General features: G+C 40.9%; 1 protein-coding gene across 1 annotated transcript; it reads left to right on the top strand.

The window, feature by feature from the left end:
* Nucleotides 1–1337: 1337 nt before the first annotated feature.
* XG (Xg glycoprotein (Xg blood group)) lies at nucleotides 1338–23036 on the top strand. Its single transcript, XM_075140177.1, has 9 exons — nucleotides 1338–1569; nucleotides 12550–12591; nucleotides 12932–12988; nucleotides 16784–16819; nucleotides 19422–19487; nucleotides 20403–20459; nucleotides 21121–21159; nucleotides 21447–21566; nucleotides 22888–23036. The coding sequence occupies exons 1-9, from the start codon at nucleotides 1509–1511 to the stop codon at nucleotides 23034–23036; spliced, it is 627 nt and encodes a 208-aa protein (XP_074996278.1). The 5' UTR covers nucleotides 1338–1508.
* The last annotated feature ends 2788 nt before the right edge of the window (nucleotides 23037–25824 follow it).

Below are 25824 nucleotides of genomic sequence, written 5' to 3'. Positions count from 1 at the left end.
AGATTGAGCAATTGGCCCTGACAAGGAGAATGATGATACATAAATTGAGCTTTAGAGCTTCTTTTAGTAGCTTAAAAATAGTTAAGCCTTATGATACAATAAGCCAGGCCTTTAGAAACCATTCTACTTGTTCAAATTTGGGGTGGGGGAGGAAGCTGACCTACTTGAACATCAAGCTTCTTGAAGATCCAGTATCACTGGGTTTTATCAGTCCAGTTTGTGTTGCCTCAGTTTTCTTGTAGTTAGCATAAAAGCATGAATTCAGTGCACACACTGTATCGTACGTTCTATGTAACTCAACAGAAAAGCACTTGGGGCCAGACTGGGCCCCCCATCAGACTGGATCACCCAGCAACACCACGAGGGTACAGACCGGCCATTCACGGTAGCAGAGTATTTGCTGCCCTCGTCAAAACAGCGCTGACAAAAGTGCCTGCAGCCTTCCCCCCGGGAAAAGGGAGGACGCACACCAGCCTCCCTGCTGGCGCCGGGCGCCGGTGACGGTGGCACCCCAGCTCAACAGACAGGCGCGCTGGCAGGCGTGTTTGCTAGAGAGGAGATGACAAAACTGGATTTAGATCACATCAGTGATTTTAAAGCGTGTTCATGTATGGACGGATGCACGGTTTTTGTTCATTTTCCAAGCTTTGTGTTCTCACACTCGGCACTATTTGTGCCATCTCCATGTAGGATATGCATGGATACTTATATTTAAAAATACATCTAGATCAATGGAAAAAATCACGACAGGCAATGTTTACCTTGTGAAGATAAGCATCTGCCAGGGAGCCGAACATGCTTCACTTCAGCAGTCCGACGTCACATTTTAAGTTTATAAAGTTAGGGTTTTTTGGTCATCCCTTTGCATACAATTCCCAAGTCTTTGCAAAGCAGGTTCTCGGCCTCCACTTCCCTCCCTCGGCGGCTGGATTAGCGGTTAGGGCTCCGGCAGGACTGCCTTTATCAGCAGTTACTGCTCACCCACATCCGAGCAGGGAAGCGGGGCGTTGGGGACAGAGCATATCCGAGAGATTTTTTTCAAGCACGCTTCGGAGAAGGCCGGTCTCCTCCCACAAGCTACCTGAGCTCCCACAGCACCACACCCTGCTTTGAAGGCGAGGGTGTCAAACAGGTTGGCTTTCCCTCTGGGAAGGAGGTGGATTCGGGATGCGCTGGCTCCCTCCTCATTGGGCGCTGCCGCTGGCTCCCCGGCTCTCCCCGCTCCCTGCCTGGGCAATAAATAGATTTCTTAGAGGGCGGGTGGCACCTACGGTGCGGCTCACGGCGTGGCCGTAGAGGAGTCGTCTGCTTTCATCGTCTTGTACTAGAAGAGGTTTTTAGGGACTTCTCTCTCCTCCTCGGTGCTCGAGTGTGATGGTGAGGGAACTCTTTGGAGAGAGCTGCTGATTCCAAGCGTCTCCCTCAAACCTCGGCACTGCAGTTGCAACATCTACCGTCATCGCTTGGAAAAAAACAACCAGTGTAATCAAGGCACTGCATAGAAGACCATGGGGAAATTCAGAAGTATCTTTCTTTTGTGCCTTGGCTTTCTTCTAGTCCATGTAAGAGGTAAGTGACCTTTGCCTTGGCTTATTTCTAGGGAGAGATTATTAAAAATGAAAAAAAAACGCCAAAACCTAAACCCTAACCCCTAAAAATTAGCTTATTTATTTAGAAATGCTTGCTGGCATTATTTTTGTTGCTGCTGTTTCATGAGAAGCATTCAAGAGTGTTTAGATAAGTACTTTTGCAGTTTCTAGAGAGATATATATCTTTTGGATGATCATTTATAATAGCTATGCTAGTTGGAGTTGTTTGTTATGATTTCTTATTTTCTCTTTAGTGTTGCTCCCCTAAAATTATTCACAAGCTTGGACTTGAGTATAAACTTTTTAAATGGAAACCGTAAAATGAGAGCTTCCAGGGGAACTTGAAGTTTCCAAAGAGATTCTTAGTCAAATACTAACTTCATGGTTTTAGAACTTTTCTTGGTTATTGATATTTTGAAACACATTAGTTATATTGTAAAAACAAGTTCTGATTCAGCTTAAAGATGCTCATGCTTTATATTGGTGCTCATGCTTTAATAATTATAAATTAATAATTTATTAACCTTAGCCAACATATTCCTGAATATATAAAATCCACACACAGGCATACGTATTTTTTTTTCATGCGGGATTAATGAACAATTGAATGCATTTTGTACATATTTTTTGACGAATGAATAGCAGTTGGGAAGATGTAGTCCTTTCATATTGAGTTGCTTTTCTATATTCTAACATTATTTTCTTTTAGCAAAACATTGTGTAAAACTTCTTTTGATATCAAACCAAATAGGATCATCCTCGTGAGCATCTGCCATGTAGTGTACTTGTAACATTTTCTTTTTCGTGTATTAGCATTACTTCAAAAATTTGTAGCGCAGTGTTTGAACTGCAGGAAGAAATCAGTCATTAACCACTAGTTCCAAAATAGCTACTGCTGCTCATCCTCCCACCCCCCCTGATTTAAATGGAGTCCTTAGGAGATCTTGCGGTGATGGCCAGTGAAAAAACCTTACCTTAAATTAGTGCCATAGTTCCATTTGAACAAATGAGTAATTATTTGGAGGTCTTCAGCAAGTAACATGGCATAGAAACAGCAGAGCAGTAGGACTGTGCTGGCCTGCCCTGCAGTATGTTGTGAACAGCGATGATTCACACCGTCTCTCATCACTGGCATGCGGACTTTCTTGTTCTGGAGAACTCTCTTATGTTGAGTATTTCTGTTCAAACAATCTGAGCATGGGCAAGCCAATTTCCATATACTCTATCACTTTAATTACAAGGATAGTCAGCCTATCCGTTCTTGCTTTACACATGTGCTAATTTAGAGCCACTTCTGCTTTGGGGAAGAAGTCATTGTTGAAAGCTGCTGTGGGCTTTGGTCACAGTCTTATGACTGTGGAAACTATTTAATCCACTTTGAAAAGCAAAATGAATTATTTTAAGTCTACGGCAACAGCCACTGAATTTTATCATCAAAGTATTTAGCATGTTTCAGGGGACATTTACAGGAACCACTTCTCAATCCTAATCAAGACATGATATGACAAAAGCTTGGCCATGCTGGTGAAAAGCTGGTCTCAGTCCTTATGACAGGAACGTCTATGGCATGATTCACCTTTTTATACACAGCCTTAATTCTTATCTAAGCTGTAACCATCTGTGATATCTTCTAGAAACTGAACTGCTGTGCCACCACATCACTCCCCTTACCATCTAGCATTTCCTTTACGTCCGGCTATCTTCAGTTAGCTGGCTAGACTACCTCGATGGACACATCTCAACAGAAGTGTGGCATAACCAAGGACCACATTGCACAAGGAAAGTGAGACCTGGTATAGTTCAGAATCTTACATGCTCACTGCAGTCTTCCATACTTTTATCTACACTCTTTGGCTCTTGTTATTTCCAAGCTTACACAGGTCACATGAGGTCTCCCATATAAGTTGAACTGCAACAACTAATTGTCTGAGTGGCTTTTAGCCCAACCCAAATGAAAGAAACTTCATAGAAACTTCTTCCACTGAAGTTCAAGCTAACGTCCCACGTCAGTTAGTGCGGCTCAGCTGACCTGTGGCAATTCAGCTTTGGCTGTGCCTACGCTGCCCACTGAGGGTGTGGTAAGACACAGCCGAGGTCCTAATCCCCCAGTAACCGAGATCACGCACCTGTTTGAAACATATGCAGGTCCCATTTGGGCAGTAGACCCGTGAGCGTGGCTGTGCTGGGGAAGCAGTGCGACCCGAGGCCGCTCTCCTGCACGGAGCTGGAAAGCAGCTGAGGCTCCCGCCCAGACCTGACCGCTCAGGAGTGCTCCTCAGGTTCCCAGTACAGATGTACTCTACATATCCATGGTCTTTAAGACCAACTGATAGATCACATATTTAGTCAGTAACAAAGACAGCACAAAGGTTGACGGTGTTTAAGACACACTAACTTTACTGCATCAAGTATTGCATGCTATGCAGGTAAAAGGAACAGCATTTACTGCTAGCCAGTAAACCATGTACCACTGTCCAGCTAAGGCTTACAAAGATGTTGACTCAAAACTAATTGTATTCTCGGTTAATTAGCTAGGCACTTTATGGACAGAAAATTACAGACCTGTTTGGATTTGAGACTCTATGTGACTTAGTTTTATGAATAATGTAGTTTTCACTGGAGTTAAAAGACAGAATGGGAGAGATGAAAAACACAGTCCTGTTTTTCTTATACTGCTCCATCAAGCTCCAGTCCTCGCTGTCGCTCTGCGTGAGGTCTCTGTGTATGTGCCGAAGCACTCGGCATATCAGCAGGAGCAGGGATATATCAGACAATGAATTCTCTTGCTGCTGGGTGCCAAAACTATTTCCCTCCCAATACCAGAGCTGCTATCATCTGTAGGCACGCCAGCGCTATCATCCAGGGGCGTGATTGCCGTTTGATAAATAGACATACCTGAACTGGTTGAAACACTAACAACAGCAGAGCTGTTGCAACATCAGAGCTTGGGGAGAGCTAACAACCGGTGTGGTTACTCAGCTTCTCGGGTTCACTTTTCAAACATTGCTGCCACATTGCAAGCCTGGTAACAGTGCCCAAACTGCCTGTTTTCAGTGTGTATTTCTCCCTCATTTACACCAGTGATTGTCAATCTCTTTCCATCCCATTGAGGGTAATAAGCGAATAAATATCATGATTCTTTCAAGATTAAAAATCAATAAAAATATGCCTTTCTGTGGCATTTTGCCTCTTGGTTAGGAAGAGAGAGATTCAGATTGTTTTGATCAGAGCCTTCCTTCTTTTTCACAGGGGGGCTGACATCTATGACTGCTATGGGAAAATACTATTTAAAATCTGATCTGTAGTACAATATCTCATGAAGGCAAATAGGCCATCCCAATTGCGAGAAAGGGCTTGAAGGGGTTATAAAAATACAACAGTCCCACTTCCACTGTATAAGATTTGCCTGTCATCAATGCATTTTTTAATTTTTGAGGAATTTATTTAAAAAGTTAAATCACAGCAAAATATTTTCAAAGGGCAACAATGCTCCAGATTAAATGAAACCAAAGACCAGAGTAGGCACTAAGATTAGCAGACCAATTAAAGCAAAGTCCCTCCTTATGTCCTAGGTCATATATATATTGATATTATATATATCATATATATATTGATGTTATATCACCACATCAGTGGTGGTGGAACCAGGAGCATACACTCCGCACCAGGAACAGTCCTGGGTTAACAGCAACAAAGCCTCCTGGATCACAATCTATATCATATCAAAACCACACTACCTTGCAGGTTACCATTGAGATATGAGCCAGATATTTCTATTCACAAAGATCGTACAGACCATCTTGTTTTCTGAGCATAATGGTAACAAAAAGAAGGCTGACTCTTTGTTCAGAAATCCAACTCAGATTTGCAGAGCATTCTGCATGCCAAGATTCTCGATTTCTCTTCGCTCCAAAGGCTGAGCCACTAGATCCTCTTCTGAGTCTCCTGCTTTTGAAGTTCAGATACCAACTGATGCTCCATCACCCTTTGCTCAGGGTCATTCAGAGAGGCTTCTCTGTGCGCTCCAGTGGCATGTGCAGAGGCTTCTTCAGCTCTGCAAAGGGAGCCTAATTGCTTTTCTCATTTAGTCCAAATGAGATGAGAGACGGCTCCTGAGACTCCGCAGAGACTTTGTTGCTGAATAGACCTGCTTGCTGACATCCAGCAACCCTTTCCAGCATTATTCTTTTCCAGAAAACATGTTCTTAATGGCATGAAACAGAGAAGATGCAGGCTTTGCTTCTTTGCTGTCTTGCATCTTAAACATACAAGCAAAGAATGTGTACGAAACACCCTGATCATCCACTTCGACTTGGCAGTATTACTAAACCCCTAGGAAGCAATAAAAATAATTATGCCAAAGGGCTACTCTGACCTCAGGGGGCAGAGGATTAGTTATACAACAGAATTTCTGAAACAAATTCAACTCGATGTTAGTTACAGAATAGCACTACTGAGATCTGTGCTACCCATATGGAAGAGCTAAAGGATGAAGGTGGGATGAGGAACATTAAAAGACACTCTGGGAGCACCAGAAATAACAAAGCCTGGCACCTCCCTGACCCCCCACATTATCTTCAGCTCCCTCTGTTGTCTCTAAAGTACCAGCTGGGGAAAGTGTGGATTAGCCAGCTGGTACTGAGGCAGCGAGCGGTCACTCAGAGAGCCCAGCACAGCTGTTGCTTGTGCCACACTATAGGGTTTCAGTAGGAACACTCATATAGGTCTCTTGTTTGAGCCTATCTACGTGTACAGTTCTCATGTAACGTGACCGTCACCGAGCCTGACGCTCTCAGACCAAATGGCTGAGAAGGGCTGACAGCTTCACGAACACACAGGGCCAGAGAGAAATTTTGGCTGAACAGCCCAGGCCGTGGCCTAAGCTCCGCTTCCTCGTGACACAGGCTGAAAATCTGAGTTTCAGTACGATGGGCAGACACACGGTGCTGCTTCTCCAGAGATCCCAACTCCTTTGCTCTGCCTGTAATTTTACAGCACACACAGCTGCTTCTGCACTCACTCTGAAGCAAAATATAGAAAATGATATATGATTTATTTTATGTATGCAGGGCATATCACATCATAAAGAACAGCAGCTACCTTTGAACAGCTGTTGTTTGTCCACAGCAAAGCAAACACCATCGAACTAGAAGATTTTCTTTCATGTTTGATGAGACCATACTGCACAGACCTAAAGCGGTACTGCCACTCTTGCTTTATTAGTGCGTCTTGTTTGCTGGTAATTATTTAAATGTGTTCTTGTATGAATAAGTGAGAGAGACCTTTTCATTTCCCTTGAATTCAAACTATAAACAGAAGTGGCCTAGAAAAAAAGATGAAGCCAATAATCAGGTCCATATGCTGTGGTCTATGGACTGGAACATAGATCTTAATTACAGATTTTAAAGCATACTCATTTTCCACCCCATCTTCAAGGGGTTGTAATGGCAATCATTGTTTATGGAACGAAAGGGCCATGATGGGAAAAAAAAGCTACAGTAACCTCATCAGGAAATATGGATCATGAGAGCACTACATCAAAGAAATAGTACCCGCTCATTGAGATTTTGTCCAAAGTGTCCACTCTGGGGCGTAAACCTTTATGTTCTCCCACAACCTTTCTTACATGAGCAATTTCCTTTAAACAAACATAATTGCTTCCTGAATAAAGTTGGACCAGTAAACGGGTATGTTCTGAATCACATACCTGGGAGAATACATCCTATTTTCTCATTACAGGGGAAATATGTCTCATGATTGTATAATAAATCGAAAATGATCTATACAAAGAATAACCTACCATTTCAGCTAAAAGGAACATAAAATGGGTCCCATGAGCGATTTCGGTAACACATTGTTCCTTTTTAGAAAATTTTGGTTCTCATTTGTGAGTCGCCCACTTCTTCCTCAGTCTCTGCCAGCTTCATAATGTTTTAAGCTCGTTGTATTCACAAAACAATTCTTATTTAATTACACTGAAGAAATAATTTTTGTTCTTGTTTTTAAATAATGTAAAATCAACTTATTTTCCCTTTCTATCTAGCTCACATTTCTAAATTAGTTGCTTCTAATTTATTTGTAACACAGGTAATCTCATCCCGATCATATGTCTGCTAGCAATGCACTCAAAGCCCGTTAATTTAATCATATTAATGACAAAAGGATTTATCTAACGCACATGTGCATGTATGCATTTAAGATGTCCACACACATAGACACATTTTCGCATGGATCTTAGCTTCATTTTCAATACTAGACTATGCATATTAAATGCCTGAGAAGTTCATTTCGTTTGCTGCATAACCTGGCTCTCATTTAGCAATATTCATACTGTCTTATTTAAATGTGCGTCATTTTAATGGCCACAAGCTGTGTTCATATGGATCCAGTGCAGGACTGAGCCTACTTATGGAGATTAAAAATTGCAGAGTGATGCCACGGTAGCCTTTTGTCAGAAAACTTCTGACTACAGTCATAATGACGAACAGGTAACATGCACCTGCAGAATCCAGCCTTGTTCCTCGTAAATCCTCCTCAAAAACCGTGGGCCCTCAGGCCCTTGTGGTCAATCAGCTCACAGTTAAAGGGTGACGGATCCATTTAACATTTATGTCACAAACTCAACCATAGGCAAAAGACGCTGCTGTCTGCATTTTAGTGACTGGAGATTTGGGTCACAGAAAACTTATACAGGCAAAAGTTTGCAAACATTAAATGCGCATGGGCCTGAGGACACGACTTTGCAGGGGACTGCCTTGGTGGGGTGAGATGACCTCAGCTCCATGATGCTTCAGAAGGATGTGTCTTCTATTCAAGCGAACTTACTAAAAGCTGGCTCAGTATCTCTGTGGCAAACAGCAACCGTAACAGTCTCCATAGTACAGCAAGCGGACTAACAAGGATTTTATATTATCAGACTTCCACACATTATATTTAAAAGGCTCATAGAAAGTGAGTGAAAGCTACTGTCCTACCCAAAAGAATCATGCTTGTAAAAATAAATGTAGTAACTGAAATTTAAGCTAGTATATTTTGATGCTTGGCTTTATGGAGTCTGTTCTCGTCTGGCTGCTACAGAGAAGTCTACTGTTAGCTATTTAGGCCAGGTCTACACTTCAGATTTTTATAGGCACAGCTACATGCGTTGGGTGGTGATGAGGGAATTACATCCCAAATAAGGCTGGCAGTGCCAGCAAAAGTCCTGCTGTTAGTGTAGTTCATTGTGTTTGAGCAGCTAGTGTAAAGATAATTAAAACAGGTCCTTTCGCGATACAAACTGTATATTCATCTGGAAGGCTTGCTTTCTTAGCTTAGCATTTTCGCATTTGCAGATAAGGACTGTTCTGCGGTGTCAGGCAGGAGCTTGTAAGGATTTTCTCAAATTCTCTGTTATGAATCGTTGTGGACCACCCAACAAAACCCACTATTACAATAATTTTATTTCTATGTAAAAGCAGGGATACTCCCAGAAGAAAGGCTAGAAGTGATGCCAAGAAATAGCATACTAGCCCAAAGCAGTAATAACAGAGATAACTCTGAGATAATACCTCCTGCATAGCTAGATCTCTTCATAATTTTATCCAGGTTAAAAAAAAAACAAACAAACAACAAACCCAACAAAAACCACACACAAAAACCCCCAACCAAATAAAAAACCCCAAAGGAACAAAGCTGTTCTCTCCCCACTAAAATTTCTTTCATTCTCATTTTCAGCAGTATCTTTCCAGCTGTTTCTATTATGGAAGCTGGTCCAAAAAAACAGGCCATTTTTATATGTGGAAAATTAATTTCTTTCAGTCTGTTTGTTCTGTGAAGAAGCTTGGCTAATTTATTTCTGTTGTCATTTATCTTCAGAGTTCCCTGAAGTGACTGCAGTTCCTATTGAGCTAAATATTCTCTGAGTCTCTAATGTGTTTTTGTTTTTAGATCCACCATTTTGCGGATGAAATCTGGGCTGTTCAGCTATTTAACCATCTGTTATCCTCCCAAATTAGATTCTTAAAATGTCTAGGTGCAGTCTCAGAAATGGTAACGAGCATTTAAAATTCTGCTCCACAAAATCTTACTCCTTGCGGTCATTTGATGTTATTATTGGAGGAAGTCAGGATGGAAGTCCAAGCAATCTTTTGGTTTATTGGAATATCATTTACCATGTTGCACAGATGTCCACATACAATCTGCCCATCTGTCAAGGTTTATATCTACACAGCCAAAGAGATTTCAGTGTAGATTCCTGTCTTACTCCCCATCAGTCATTCTGTGTTGGTGTCTATTTTATTACTTGGTTTATCATGAGAAATAATTAAAAAAAAAAAAATCAATCTGAATAATTTCTGCAGGGGATTTTCAGGCTTCTTTTCTCTCTTCTTAAAATTTCTGTGGTTGTCCTCTGTTTCTCCCTTGCTGTCTCAAAAGAACCCCTCTTGTCTTTTCCCACTTTTTTGATAACAGAGCAGACATACAACGGGAGAGGGAAATGTCAGTATTGTCCAGGAGAAGGGCAGATGTCAGTAACTGTTTCAGTATGCTGTTTTGCTTTGGTTCTCATGCAACTGGAAGCATCTGCATCATCTTGTTGGAATTCCATAACCACTTTTGATTAGATTCCTCCTCCTATTTTTTTCTTTCCCCTAACTTCAAAGAAATATTGTACCTGGAAGTTTTCCAGAGTCTTCATTCACAAGATGATTTTGTCACATTCTCTTTACAGCATTAGGACCCTGGCAGCTGCTTTCTATATCGTTAGCTCCTGCGTGTCAGGACCTGTAGCACGGGAGCTGGCTTGGCCAACAGCTCTTCGGTGTTACAAAATTATTTCTGATGACTCACTCTGATGAGAAATGGTTTGAATCCTGCTGGCAATATCCTGCAGCAGCAGGGCTCAGGTCAGCCAGCCTCCTCCAGCACTCAGGATGCCGATCAAGAATGAAGATTTATCCAGAGGACAAAATCAAAGGACAGTCAAACTTAAGTTGCTCATACTGTTGGCACCAAAGAAATGCTTCAGAAAAATATAATTTGACCATATAAGTTGAGGCAATGCCAGGATGTCAGCCTGCGGGTAGGAGTCTGCATTGGGATCAAATGGTCCCATGGCTGGGCAGCAGCACGGCTGTGACAGCCCATAGGCAGGGGCTCAGGGCCAGCAAGGGCTGGTGATGTCCTCAGGGCTCTGGCAGAGAGTATCTTCTGAGGAAGCCACTTGTCAATTTTATGTATTTATGTGTTTTGTTGGATTCATATAAAAAAAATAACCTGTCAGGGTCTTGGAATATTATCCAAATAAGGACCCAGTCCAAAGGTTACTGGACTTAGCTAGGTTGGCTGAGCAATAAGGGCAGGGGAAGGAGAGGTGGTCAGACAAGGTGACACTCCAAGATCAGTTCAAATAAGAGATAAAATACTACTCTAATAACATTAACAGGAAAGCTGTTATCTGCTTTTCCTTTCCAAACACAGGTTTGTCATAATATTTTATAGGGACAGTTTTGCTTTAGAAGCCATTTGCTATTTTGCATTCCAGCTGCGTTTTATCTTTTCCATCAGGCACCAGCTATAATTAAGTTCACACACTTACGTGAAAATCCTCATGGGAATCAAAACGTTTCTACTTTATGCTCCTGCGCTGATTTTTATCTGAGGATCACACAGTGTTTTACCACTGATAATTAATCTCTCCAGGAGCTCTTTGACACAGGTGAGAGCTATTATTCAGGAACAGTAATTAAGGTGAAGAATGCCATGAAGATGGACAGCACCTGTCGAGAGGGGAGGGCTGAGCTGAACCCAGAGCGCTGTCGCACTGGAGAACCTCTGATGGCCTCTCTCTGCTCCTCAGTTTCCCTGCTTGACCAATGATGCCTTTCTTGCTGTGAAGCGTTCAAGACTTACCAAGAAAAACACTTCTTCGCAGAGTTAGATATTAAGCCTTGTAGACAGGATAATAAACAGATGCAGATCAAGAGGCTTACTCGATAGAGCACAGTAAAACTTTTCTGCTTAGGGAAGCCATGGCAGGTCGTGACTTTTTGTGGGTTTGTACAGGCTGATCTTGTATTTGGTGTGCAAACACAAGGACGGTGAAGTTTCAGTCTGGATGAAAACTAGTGGATAGATACTCTGCAAAGAGGTGTTTCATGAAGGCTGTGTATTAAAAGGAAAGTGGCAGATTGTAAAGAGTGGAAAGTAAAACTCACATGAATAAGTGTGTGTGTTCAGTTCAAAGTCAGATGCTTCAGTTTATACATTTTAAATGTTTTCCAGTTTTATTTACCTGCTAACTTCAAAGGTCAGGATACTAATTGCTTTGCTGTGACATTTAATGACATCATTGTCACCTAACACAGAACAGGAAAGGTTCTTTTCTCCCCTTTCAGATTTTTTAAGGTACACCGGAAACTAAAGCAGTAAACACATCTTTATATCTTTTACTGCTGGCACATGTTACAGGAAGAATTAAAAAAAAAAATTTGATTCATGTTACAAGTGATTACAAGGCAGGCTTGCCAGTAAAGCTGCTCTCTGAAGCTGAGCTAGTAAAACACTAATGAAGATATTAAAAGTTCTCACCTAATGATTCTGGTTTGCAAGTACCGTGCTGAATGCTACCTTCAGCCGTCTCCTGGCAGTAGCCCTTGTGCCCTGTAACAGGCAACCTGTGTTCTTCAAAGGCATGTTTGCACAGCGGCTGAACATGGGTTACATGAGACAGCAGCTTCTCTTGGCGCTACCTGAACGACTAGCTGCTTTGAACTAAATGAGCCCATCTGGCATGGTCACCCAGGGCTGCGCGGCGCAGGGACAACAGCTGACAGCTTGCTCTGCGCCTGCTCCTGTTTGGATGGGTTTTTCTTTTTGCCTCTTGCTGGGGTTCTGGCTTTGTCCAGAACCCCCCAGACCTGGAGGTCATGGACACCTGCCCACTGACTTACTCTGTTTCCTTCTGTCACCTTCCTTCTAGGTCAGCGTGATTTTGATTTAGCTGATGCTCTTGATCACCCAGGTAGGTAAATCTCCTATCCTTATTTTACCATGGCATTTAGACCCAATAATAAATCTTCAGTCCTTTTCCTTGAGGACAGGAATATGACGTGGCTAGTACTTAAGTTAAAGATATACAGAATTGAGAAATGCTAGATTTCAATGTTTCTGTCATAAAATTAAAATCTTCTTTAAAACAAAAAAACCAATGGCTTTGAAAACATATCCCATCATTCTTAGCTTCTGTCACAATATGTAAAGATTTACTGAATGCAGCTCTCTAGATTTGCAGATACCTTCTTTTGATAAGTTGAAAAAGTTTAATCTGTTAATGTTTATTGGTATGTCATTGTGTCCCACAGACGACATAATTACCAGGAAGCCTACAGTGATCAGAAGACCGACAAGGCCTGTGCTGAGTAAGTAATGAAGACAATGGGTCATAGCTGATTTTAGATATGTAGAAACTGTCTCCCATGAGATTCTTGATCATATTTGCTAATGTACCATACCTGAGATCATTTGTGTGAATACTAGCTGTCTTCTGTATGTAAAGTAAGTGGTTTTTTGACAATTACCAATTACATGTCTTTACTGCTTCTAGTAAGGCTTTAGAGCATGACTGGCCACTGATCTTTCCTGAAGATGATCTTCATGCTTTTCCAGTCTGTATTGAACTCCCTGGGGAGTATAACCATGGGTAACTGTTGCTAAAAATGGGTAACAGTTCTTCTACTTTTTTTTCCATTATCTTTTCTTTTAGCATAAATATTCACGACGCTTGATAATGGACTTGGAAAAGAATCAGAAGGAATTTGGATATTCTTTCTTCTCCCCATGTATTTACTTATTATCTAGTATTGATTGCTACAAAGACCTGTGTCAGAAAGGAAAAAAGGCTCTGAATAGCAGAGAGAACCAAAAGGTTTTAGCCGTAGTCCTGAGGATGACAAATGACGATTTCCAATGAACACTCGTTATTGTTGAAAAAACCCAAACCCCAAACAACAACAAAACAACACATGTATTTATGATGGAACATTTTATGATAACGTAGAGATTTTTCAACTGAAAAGAAATTCCTGGCTATCAGACAAAGTGCTTGAATCAGGAAATGCTGGATAACATTAGCTACACAACAACTTTCAGTCTTTTTCTGGATAAACATTGCAATAAATCTTCACGTACACGAAAGCAGTTACATTTTCCACACGATTCTCTGGCTTGCCCTTTGAACAAGCAAGGCAGTGTTTCGCAAATGTGGTAGCTACTAAATCCTGTAATGGTTGCATTCTTCCCTCCCACTTCATTTTGCAAAGAAAACCTGTGTTTGGCCTAGATTAGAAGTGTCTGTTGTAAAGTACTGCTAAGCCACTGCCCTCTACTTAGCTAACTGACCTGATTTCCTTTAAAGTCTGTGGAGAAAAATCAGCATGTCTAGGGATGGTTCATATCACTCTAAATGTGGATTTGTTCTCATCCTAATATAGACATTTTAAGTAAGACACTTGAATCGTGCCCTAAAAGACTCCGTCCTCAGTCATGTTTAAAGGTAACTTAGGGATGCCAATATCTACAGTGAAGCTGCCTCAGTCAGGTGAAAGGAATTTGATTTTTAGGGACTCCCAAATCTGTTAGAGATATGACCCTCAGATGATTATCTGCCCTACCTGAATCAACTTCACTAATTCTTGGGAATGAAGAACTCCATGTTTTCCAGACCATTTTGGAATCTCTTTCAGCACTGAAGAGGATCGCAGGGAGTTTAGAAGCAATTAAAACTAATTTTAAAAAATGGTATTAAAAATCAATTACTGGATTTGGAAACATGTGCAGAAACATGATACAAAACTATGTCCTAGCATCTGCCTGATGCTTCATCTTAACCTCAGGGTTTCCTCCATGTTTCATTCAGCCAGTATAATTGAGAAATGAGGCTGGCTGAGATGATGATTTTGGTTGATCTGGGGCCAATTACTGTACAGGACATGTCCTCTGGGCATCATTTCCCACATAAAAACCTCTGCCTGAGTTGAAGCTCTCCTGTAGGCACCTCCCATTTAGTGTAACGAAGTTCAACACAAAACTTAATGGAAGATGGTGGTGATGTTTATTTACAAAATCTCTAAATAAGTTGATTTTACTCACTCAAATTCATCCTGCCATTGATTTAATTCAGTCATACACTCAAACCCACCTACTCATGAGCACCAAGGTGTGTGTGCTCAGGTGGTCTGGTGACCATCATGTGCAACACGGGACGGGGTACGCCAGCTACTGAGTCCTTATCCTGTCTCTGTGGTTCTTCTTGATCAGAAAGATCTTTTCTACCCTTTAGGAGTCATCAGCTATTTTGGAGAGGTCCTTTGCCTCATAATCTTGCTTACTTCAGTGTCTCTGAACCCTAGGCCAGGTTGCTGCCCACCGTCTGGTTTTGCTTGTTTGGGGTACACAGTCAATGCTCCGGGTGGGCAAACAGGAAAAGTAATGGAATAGGTGGAATGCTGCAACCTTTCGCTTTAGAGTGCTCTTCTGCTTTTCCTCTGCTGACAAGTCATCTGTGCTGTCGTCTTATCGGAGTGCGGGCCTGCTGGTTTTGACAGAAACAACACATTCCTCCCTTTTTCTGCTGGGAATGGTGACCTTTATTGCTTGTTCTTTTAACCCTTTGCTCTCCTGTTTCTTCTGGTCACTACAGACACACGCATTTCTATTTGTATTTCATTCATATCAACCTTAGCATTTCTGCAACAAAACTCTGCCAGAACCCTCCAGAGTAGAACCCTGCATTTTATCTGAATTCTTCATCTCGATCATAAATTGAATCCAGTTTGCAATTTATTGCTTCTTACAGTATTAGTATTTGACACATAAAGGTATTTTTGAAATGCAACACTCTGCTGGCCAGACACAGACAGGATCAACACCTGGCTTAACAAGAACAAACCGAGTCATGAATTTGATTATTTTCCTGCCAGATTTCCGGGTGATCAAAGCATTTCTGAGTTGTTACACAAATGAGACTAGCTACTGTGCAAAAGCAGCTTCCCACTCCCTCTGGATAAAAAGAACACATGAAGTCAGACATCTGCACGGTGATGCATTTGGATGGATTTTCCTCGGTTTCAGGAATTCTGACACAATTACAATGAAAAAAAAATTAATTGAGCATCTATCTAATTTTGTGTGGCAATAAGCATCGGTATAAAAATTTAGGTAGATTTTGCTGTCCCTTCTGATTCATTCCAGCACTCCACATTTATAAGAAGTAAGAAAGGGATCCTTGGAATTATGACATCCATCTAATGTATTTCTGCCTATTACTCAGTGACCTTTCAGAGCTCACCGTCATTCCATACACCTAAATATGGAATAAAATATCACCCACATACTCATATCTGTACCTGCACGCTGGAAATGGAGCTCCTCTTGTTTATGCATCTGTAGCTCACTGACAAATTGTTTATTGGAAGGAAAATTCTATCCCAGCTACAGCGAGACACATGTACAGTGCTGGGGGAATGGCAATAGCCTGTTGATCACTGCATAACATGCACATGCAGACACTTAAGTATATTTTAAAAGCTTTATAGCTCAGCCAAAGAAAAACAGACTGTCACCCAACCTCAGACAGGCGCGTATGATCGCTTGTAGCAAAAATTTCTATGTCACCGTGACCCTTACATAAATTAGTTGATTAAATCCTCTCTCCCTAAGTAGGTTTATTACTTCCCACTATTTGTTCTTGAAAAGGGTATTCAGTTTTTGCAGTTCAACAAATTACACGTGAGCCAAACATGCATATACCAGTTTCAACCACAGACATAAACGTTAATAAAGAATTATATTTAAAAAAGCTACATTTTAATATCTTAACATAGCTAACTTTATTTATGTGCTTGCAAATATATTAAAGTGGTATTGATCTTGATTTCATTACGAGATTTATTCTGAGCTTATTTAAAGCAGGAATAAATCTTTCGTATTTTGAGTAGAAAATACCATATCATTTGTCAATTATTGTGTGGGCAAATATTAAATTTTATAAGAGTTTTCAAGAAAAGTGTAATACCTTATTTGAATTTGTGGGACTGACCTGAAAAAGTTGCTTGTCAAAAATTCAGTTGCACATTTTCTATTAAAACTAACATCTCACTTCCCTTAAGAATTGTGCGTAACTCACTTCTCTACATCTTCCTCCTTTTCATTTTTAGACAATGATCTGCATTTAGGAGATGCTCTTGGTGGGGGTGAGTATTCTCTTCTTTTCTCAAATATAATGGTTGGGGGTTTTCGCAGTCTTTTTCTGAAGCCTGCCTAATTTGTGAAAAGCGATTTCAAGACTGTAGGAGGAACTGTAGCAACGGGAGCCACTACAACTCATGTACATGCAGCCCTTTTGCCAGAGGCCACCACGCAGAGCGGGACAGCAGGGTGGGCTGTGTCTGGCTGCCAGCCGCGGGAGCTTGCAGGCTGGCCTGCCTGCCTGGGCTAAGTCAGCTACGGTTTACACGACCATGCCAGGCTACCACAGTCACGGCTGGGGAGAGGAGGTACTGCCCATTCAGCCGTGATGGTTCAGGGTGGTGGCCTCTGGCAGAAGGTTGAAGACAAGAGGTGATGGCAGTAGTTTCTTCAGCTACCAAGAAGAAGCTTGAGCCTGCCTAAGATTAGGAAGCAGATAACGGTGGATAGAGAGAGGTGTGAGCTTGTTGTAGCTCTGCTGATCCCAAATCAGAAATGCAGGAAGGAATGTTTGAGAGATGAGCACTGATGGACAAGATATAGCTTAAGCTTGGAGCAGTCAAGCTGTTGTAACCTGCTATAATTTCCAGGTATTTCTGTAACATCCAGAACTGACCCAGGAATTATTCACCATACTGTGCTGACCTGTGTAGACATTTGAAATCCTTGACTTTGGGGAATTTTGCACCACATTTTGTTTAGTGTGTTTAGATGTGAAGTACTCTAGAAAGGTTCTTGTACACTGAAATCATCTAAATGCAAGTAGTATTGAAGCAAAGCCTAAAATTCCACTTGAATCAAGGCTACACAAAAGAAAAATTACTTCTCAGCCCATTGCACAGAACCTCGGAATTATGACTCCAGTCACAGCGGTCTGGTTTACTCATGTTTCAGTCTCAGAGAATCTTAACTTTTATATTATTTATATTTATATTTATATTTATATTATTTATATTTATATCTTTTTATGTGTATAAATTTTCCAGGCCTTTCACATTTCCAGGTTCCCCTGTGGCATTTCATGCCTGTGTTTGAATGACACGTTAGCCCACACTTTATAAAGTTGAATCTAATTTGTTTATAATTCCCATGTCTATACTGTCATGTCTTCCTGCCCATACTAGTTGTTCCATTCCTGCAAGTTCTTAATGGGTACTTTTATGACAGGATGGGCTTAGTATGTTGATTAAATTATAATGAATAGCTTAAGTAACTTCACTAAACCCAACCTTTTCATTCCGAGCATGGCAAATGATGTTTCCCTCGGTTTTTATTTCTTTGCTCCATTTTAGGTTAGGTTCTTAACTGACATTCATACATGGTATAATGGGATTAATTATTATTGATATTATTATCAAGACATTATTTTTTCACTAGCTATGCCATAAAATATATCTTCTTATGCTTAGAGAAGACTGAATAAGTGCAGCATCATAATAGAATAATGGGATCTGCTTTCGTGCCATGGTGAGTCTTAGTTCATTACACACAGTTCTGGAACAGAAAAAGTCTCTTCTTCTATTGAATAGAATTAATTGGGCAAAGTCTGATTCAGACTTTAAGACTCTGTGTAAAATCCATTGACTGCAGTAGGCTAAACTTGCCTGAAGTTAAGTATATATCTAAATAATTTGCTGAATCAGAATCTAAACGTTACTCACAAACAGAAGCATTGTATTTAGCAGCTAGGCAAGAAGAAAACATGATAGAAGGGTATCTGGCATGTATTGAAGGTGAAAGACAGATTTACGGAGAGGGAGGGAAATTGGTATTTATTTCTGTGACCTAACTTTGATTTATTCAGAGCTAAATTCACTGTCTGTCTATGAGAACAGTTAAATATGCGACTGAACTGGTTGGAGAAAGGACGGCAAGAGGGGACCTACTCTATATACTCAGAGCAACAGCCCTGGGCATTAACTTTGGCAGGTTTTGACCTGAGTCAGCTCTTGCTACTCCAGCACTGTATGGGCAGTTTGGAAACTGCTATTAGTCATCAGATCTCCCGCTCTATCCAATGCATCTCTTCCTAATGCTTTGGCAAAAATTAAGGCCAAATACCAGCACGAAGTCCTAAACAACAAAGCTGAAGTCTGAGTTCATTTTGCACTGTTCAAGGGTAGAAAATTCATCATGCATTAGATGAATTCAGTGTCTGTTAGATGAAACTAATCTCCAGATCTTAGTAATACTTGCTGAGGGCACAGAGATAACCTGTTGCCTCCTGCCCAGCCCAGAACACCAACTTCTCTGTCAGCTCTGCATAACTGCACCGACACCTACAGTAACACACTGCACTTCCTAGCTGTCAGCATTAAACAATGTTAGCACTTGCCAGAGATACATGAAATATTTGCCTTCAACATTTTTGTGAATTCTTCTCTCATTTTAATTTTGAATATATTCCCTTTTCACTTTCTAATTCATTTTAGTAGCTAGCTATTTGTTGATACAGTGCTTGAGACTTTTTAACTAGTGACAAGGTCCTTTTCTTAATTAATCGGAGAACAAATTAAAAATAGGTATAAAATCTCAGGTTATCATACCCTTTATTTACAGCTCTCAGTTTTGCCTGTCCAATCATCTAACAATATTAATTATCAACAGGTGACATCCCAAGAAAACCATTATACCCACCTCTTCCACCACGACCGGGAAGCCATAGTAATTCTGGTAAGAATATTTTCTCCTAAGAAAATCTAGCAGTATGAGCTGTTCAGAGCAGATATTTTGAACAGTTTACTCTCTTATTTCTTTATTAATGATTTTTATCATCCCTTCCCTCCATCTCCCTTTTGTAATCACTGTTCCTGATCCAATGTTTGGAAAGATTTTCTGAGTTTTAGTGTTGGTACCATAAAGCTGCTCAAGTCTGGGCAAGTCTGCCCAAAATGTGGGACGTTGACTCCTAAGTGGCATGAGACTAATACTCATCTTGTTTGCCTTTTCATTTTGTGTATGTAAACACTGAACCATGCTAAGGTTCAAATTTGACATCTAGCCACAAGGCATGGATAAGCCTATGTTCGAATCCATACTGAGATGTGCAGCTGAGACGGCCCTGGGGCATACAACAGGTGGGACTGGGGAGATGGATCTGAGCTTGTATTGCTTTTGAGTGTGGTCCCAGACACCCACTTAAATAAAGTGGCACATCTACCCCAGCTACCACCATATAGCCCGTATTTACTTCTGGTATGACTATAGTGGTGAGCCGTGGACAGATCCTTCTGGAGTCTTTCCTGGAAAGGACCCACTGACTTCCTGCTCCAAGAACTGCTGGGATTTGAGATGTCCATACTATATAAGGATTCGTGCTACTGAGAGCTCAAGCCCATACATCCCACAAGTGCCAATACAGATGCAGAACAGGTAGACACCAACAGTTTTTGTACTCCAGCTTCCAGGTGAATTTGAATAGGTGACCATTCAGTGCAAGACACTTGACCCATCCGCCATGTCGAAGCTGGGATTTCAAAGGTCCCTCACCCCTCCCTAGTACACTACAAAAAGACTGGACAAGGGAACTGAAGGGGTTACCACTGGTCAGATAATTTTGCAACAGAAATCCTAATCTTTATCTTGCAGGAGGTTTTGATGACTCAGATCTCTTTGATGGGAAGCCTTTACCACCGCATATAACAGGTAGTATTTGCCAATTCTCCTTGCAGCTTTTCCCTAATACTTGTAACTCGGAGCTGGCTGGTTTTTCTTTAGTGGTAATCTGTTTGTCACTGAAGGTACAGGGCAAGACTCTGCTATTTTTACTTAGATTAGTTATCCTTCTCCACAAACCATGGCTTTGAGCCTGAAGCTCAAACTTGAAATATATTCCTAAACATTTTGTAGTCTTCTGGCATATGCCAGAACCTTGCAGGATTAATCCTTTTAATTCATCTAGGACAGTCCCAAAGCGAAGGGCTTCTGCTGAGAATTGAAAGTAGATGCACCGAGCCTATGATCTTGACTTAAATAATCGATAAATCGTCTGATTGTCTGGCAGTAGAGAATAGCCAGAGTACACTGGCCTCCCACACCCTGTGAAATCAGCTTGATGCAGACTGCTAAGTATTATCCTTTTTTTAGAAGATAATATTCTTCTCCCAAAACGAAGTTCGGGAGGATGGACGGTTATTCCTCCAGCCAGCACAGCTCAGTCAGGACTGGAAGGGGAGCTGCCCTCTCACAGTCCTGTCGAGCCGCCCCCCTTCACCTTCTGTACGAAATCACACTTTGCTGAGTAAAGACTTTGTTCTCAAAACAAGATGAAAAACATTTATTGATGAAACTTCACCCTCTATTCCAGGAGAAGAGGAGCATAATTTCAATCATGGAGGAAACACGGGTATAGTAAATAATTTATTCTATAATTTGTTTCCGATCATCATAAAATAGTAAGAAAATGTCAGCCTTATAAAAGCAGTACCTATATTAAATCAGGCTTTAAGACACCGTTTTCACACCAGCTGTAATGTAACATAACTTCTAGTCTTCTGCTTAATTCTATTTAATGGATTTCCAATGTTTCACCAAACAATTCTCATCGTTTGGCAAAAGCACACCTTAGTAGAGAATATGCTTAAGTCAAGCCATTTCAATGTCTCTGAAAAAACTCTCTCTCTTTTTCCACAGATTCAGGATTAATAGCTGGAGTTACATCTCCTATAATTTCTGCTTTTGTAATATTAGTTGTTGGATCGATAGCAGCTTACTCCGCTTATAAGAACAAGAGACTTTGTTTCAAACCACATGGTAAGATCAAATTGGTTTCCAGCTTTCCGAGTTGATTTAGCACTGGAGCAGATGGGAATTTTACAAACAACTTCAGTGGGGGCAGAAATAGGTCAGGGATGAGGGCATTTGAAAATCTCATCCTAAACAACCTCACTGGTCTGTAAGAGATACTGGTAATTAACGTTCTTCATCAAAGACAAGTATAGGAAGCCATAACGTGCCCGGAAGATGGATGTACGTCACTTTATGAAGGAAATTACATGACGCGAGGTCTCTGTCACCACAGAGGTGACTGACTTTTGTGGCCCTGTGTGTGGAAACCAGTCTGTGTGGCCCAGATCAGCCTTGCCTGGGGCATCCCCATGTATCCTCTGGCCGGGGCCCCCATTTCAGCTCTGGCCTGGGTGGGCCTCCTGCCCCGGCCTGCGCCACATCCCTGGCACCCCTGCCCCAACCGTGAGCCCGGATGGCTGGCTGGGTTTCCTGGCTTGGCCTCGGGTGGGCCGGTTGCCTTGTCTTCATCTGACAATGGCTGGCCCATCCATGGGGCCCGTTTGCCATCACTGACCCTCTGTGCGTGCCCACCGCCGGGGAGGAGACGGCCTGGGCTCCCCTGCGGCTGCCCTCGGCTCCCAGCTCTTCGGAACAGCTCGGTCCTGGCCCTTAGCTGCCACAGAGGTCAATTTAAACCTCTAATGCGTGTTATTTGTTCCATAACGAGACTAATGACTAAGATGTGAGCGAAACACAGGAGATGTGTGGAGAAGCTTCACAGGCAATTCTGAGAGATCCAGGGTCCCCCGGCGCTTCAGAAAGCCTCGGCCTGGGGCTGCCAGAGTGGTCTCCGGGGCGGCTGCTGCTGGCCGGGCGCCGGGGGAAGGCGTGGGCAGGGTTACACAGGGGAGATCCAGCCGGAGCACGGCCCGGGATGCCCTGGGGGAGGCTGGTCAGGGCTGTGCAGGCTGTTTGTGCCCTCAGGGTCTGACAGTCTCTTATTTTCCGCTGTTTCTGTGGCCTGGGTGTAACTAAAGCATCAGGTCAGCAATCCCGTGGCCCTCTGGAAATGGGGAGTGAGACAGATGGGGAAGGCTGTCTATACGATTCTGGGGATACGAGGTCCCCACCTGCTGCCTCAAAAGGACTGGAGCAAAAAAAGCCCAGAAGAGCTGGCAAAGGGCATCCGTGTGGAAATGCTGAATGTTCAATCTTCATTTTTCAGGTGGGGCTACAGTGTAAACCACTGAAAGAAGAGTTGGCCTCTGATCACAGGCCCCTTTGGTGGGTGACGTTCAGCCCACAGATCCAACAATGTTTTTCTACTTTATCATTCTGACAAAAGAAAATCTTCCTCTAATGAACGTTTTGTTGAGACACTACAATCCTACTCTCTTTTACCTGACGTCGCTCTCGCACCTTGAGCTTTACGTCATCAAAGATGTGCTTAAAACGTCTGCGGATGGTATAGAACTATCCGACCTGCATTCATAGAGGTTGGATACGCATTTTGATTCAGAAGTTATTTTAAACAACAAAGAAATAAAGTTTAATATAAGCTGAAAATGGAAAGATTTTGGTTTGTTAGCATTTGAGTCACCAAACAATTTTTTTTCCTGTTTTCAAAATTAGCCCAAATACTTAATCCTTCTGATAGAATAGGAATAAGGAAATTGCCATTTCCATTCATACATGTTGAGCTTCTTTAGTGTATTTCTGTATTGTCTATAATGTTTAAGGAAAACTTGAGGTTGTATAAAGGATTACAAATTTGAATGCCTTTACTTTGTATTTATGTGGGAATTCTAGCAAAGTGAAAGGAGCTATAGGTGGAAAATTCATTCTTAATTTTAAAATATAGCATGGAAAGAATATGTACATTGACGAACCACTGTTTAAAAAAAAATAAAAATGAGAGGAACACATGCTGATTTCATTTATTTATTTATTTATTTATCAATCATTGAAATGGTGTTTAGTTCTTCTCAGGAACTGGAATTTGTCGTAAATTTTGTTTCTCTTCTTGAAAACTTAGGTCCTGCTCTAGGAGCCTTTACAGGCATTCATCTGGCAGGCTGGTTTTTTTGAGAACCACATTATTCATAATTTCTGTAAAGGGAAAATAGGTACAAAGTTTTCAGAATCATTTAGAATGAGTCTGTGAAACTTCGTTCTGTAAAATCTATGTCACACCAACTTTTAAATTTCATACGTATGCAGAGGTATGGTTGATACAGTTTTGCTAGCAAGGCTGTTTCATCTTTTTCCCTTCTTCCTGATCAACCTTGCTGTTGCTAACAAATGTCCTTATGTAGGCAAATCTATCAACAAAAACTAACACTTTTCCAGTCTCTCTGCCTTCACTTAGCTAACTGAATCAAAATACTAGTAAATGAATGAAATGCAGATAAAAGCTGGCAAAACTAGCAGTCTACTGACATAATTCTGCAATACAGCCATTTTAGCTAACTCTTTAAAACACAGAGGAAATCTGTGTGTTTTTATCTTCATCTTATATGTGAAGCATGCTTTCTCCTACTGAAATTCCATGTAGATGGAGGTAAACATGATTTTGTGTTTATTAAATTGTTGAGAGGAAGACATCATGTGAAAAAGTACTCTTTTCATAAAATAAAATACTATTCAATCTAAATTATATTTGAAATGGATACATACCAGTTACCGAGGAGATTACCATAATCTTTATTTTGATCCTGAAAGTAAGAAATGATAATGTACATCAGTTTAAATACGGAAACATCTTGACAACACACAAACAAATGACCACCTTTGTGGCTATCACTTTCAACTTATGAATGATAACATATTTTTAATATGGTTTTCAAGGACACTTGATATTTCTTTAAAAATGCTAATTTTCCATGTTAATAGTTAAAACAGATTGATATATATTTTGCCAGGTAGACATAAAGTTTTAATTAATGAAATGTGAAAGTGTTTTGTGGTTACCACGTCAGTTGTTTGTTTAACAATGAAAATACATATTTTGCTTCTTTCTCTTGAAAATTTTCAATAAACACATACTGTGTTTTACCTGAGATGATCTGAATTTTGTTTGTTCTGTTTGTTACTTTCTGGGACATACGCCGGCTGATACCTTTCACACACAAATTCATCTATGTCCTGCTAGGGAAGAGAAAGAAATGCTTCAAATTAAAGACTTCAGGGGAAAAAAGAACAGCTGAAGAATCTTTTTTTTTTTTCAGGAGCAGTGTCCAGAGAAGGATCTATGTGCATTATTAACATTTTTGCTTTTGAAATATTATTACAATTTATTTAAATTTGTTCATAGTATTTTCAAAAGAATTTCTTACTTGTGTTAATATTATTAGCCAAAAAGCAGATTTTATTACGGAGAATTTGAGCAAAACCCATGAACCTGAATTTGTAACACCCTCCCCCGAGTGTTTACCCCTCTGAAGCTCTTTGGTCTAATTACATCAACATACGACCAATATACCGATGTGCAGGCACACTTTTCAGTGTTAATTTCTCCTTTAACTAGTATGATGATGATGATGATGATGATAATTTTTTATAATTATTGTAATAATAATAATTATTATTTCAGATAATTGGGGGTTTATGTAGCAAAGCTCTAACATATTTAAATCTGGAGGGGAAGGAAGGAATATAAACTGGCTGTTAGACCATCAGAACTCTAGCTTGAATTATTGGCTCTGACATTTAAAATCTATTCTATGCTGTGAAAGAGTTGCTGGCACACAAGTAAAACAGAAAATCATCTAAATGTAGTCATCACTTTTATTACCAAGAAAATGCCTTTGTTGACTACAAAGTCCCCCAACTGAAATAGATCTGCCAGTAAAACTATCTACAATAGCGATCTTGCTACCCATCGGCATGTTGTTTAGTTGACCCGTCTACATAAGCATATGATGAACACATTTCCTGAAAATTTTGTTTCTGCAGGGTAAGTAAAGCTTGATTTCCTACACATTTATATCCTTCCTTTCTTAAACACCTCGCCACTACCAGGGCAATGACATCCTCTTCTCTGGTGGACCTTCAGGATACTCCCAGTATGTGAGAGAACAAATGCTGGAGCATTTGGAGTGGCAACACCGATCATTTGCAAATTGTTGGAAATAAAGGTTTAAATAGTTGAGTGGTATGTGCATTTTCTTCGGTGGCACTCTGTCTCAAATCATTGTCTTCTGCTAAGTAGTTACTGATGTTCACAGAACAGTTTGATGCAAAAATGCCTCGGCCGAACCACGTCAGCCTAAAACTACCTTGC

This window comes from Calonectris borealis, chromosome 1 (assembly GCF_964195595.1).
Source record: "Calonectris borealis chromosome 1, bCalBor7.hap1.2, whole genome shotgun sequence".
Classification (NCBI taxonomy): Eukaryota; Metazoa; Chordata; class Aves; order Procellariiformes; family Procellariidae; genus Calonectris; species Calonectris borealis.
Note: the sequence above shows the minus strand (reverse complement) of the source record. Positions and strands in the feature narration are given on the sequence as shown.

Coding starts and splice junctions, on each gene's coding strand:
- XG (XM_075140177.1), top strand. CDS start 1,509: ATGGGGAAATTCAGAAGTATCTTTCTTTTGTGCCTTGGCTTTCTTCTA. Junction 12,592..12,931: donor TGATGCTCTTGATCACCCAG/GTAGGTAAATCT, acceptor TGTGTCCCACAG/ACGACATAATTACCAGGAAG. Junction 21,567..22,887: donor ACTTTGTTTCAAACCACATG/GTAAGATCAAAT, acceptor TTCTGACAAAAG/AAAATCTTCCTCTAATGAAC.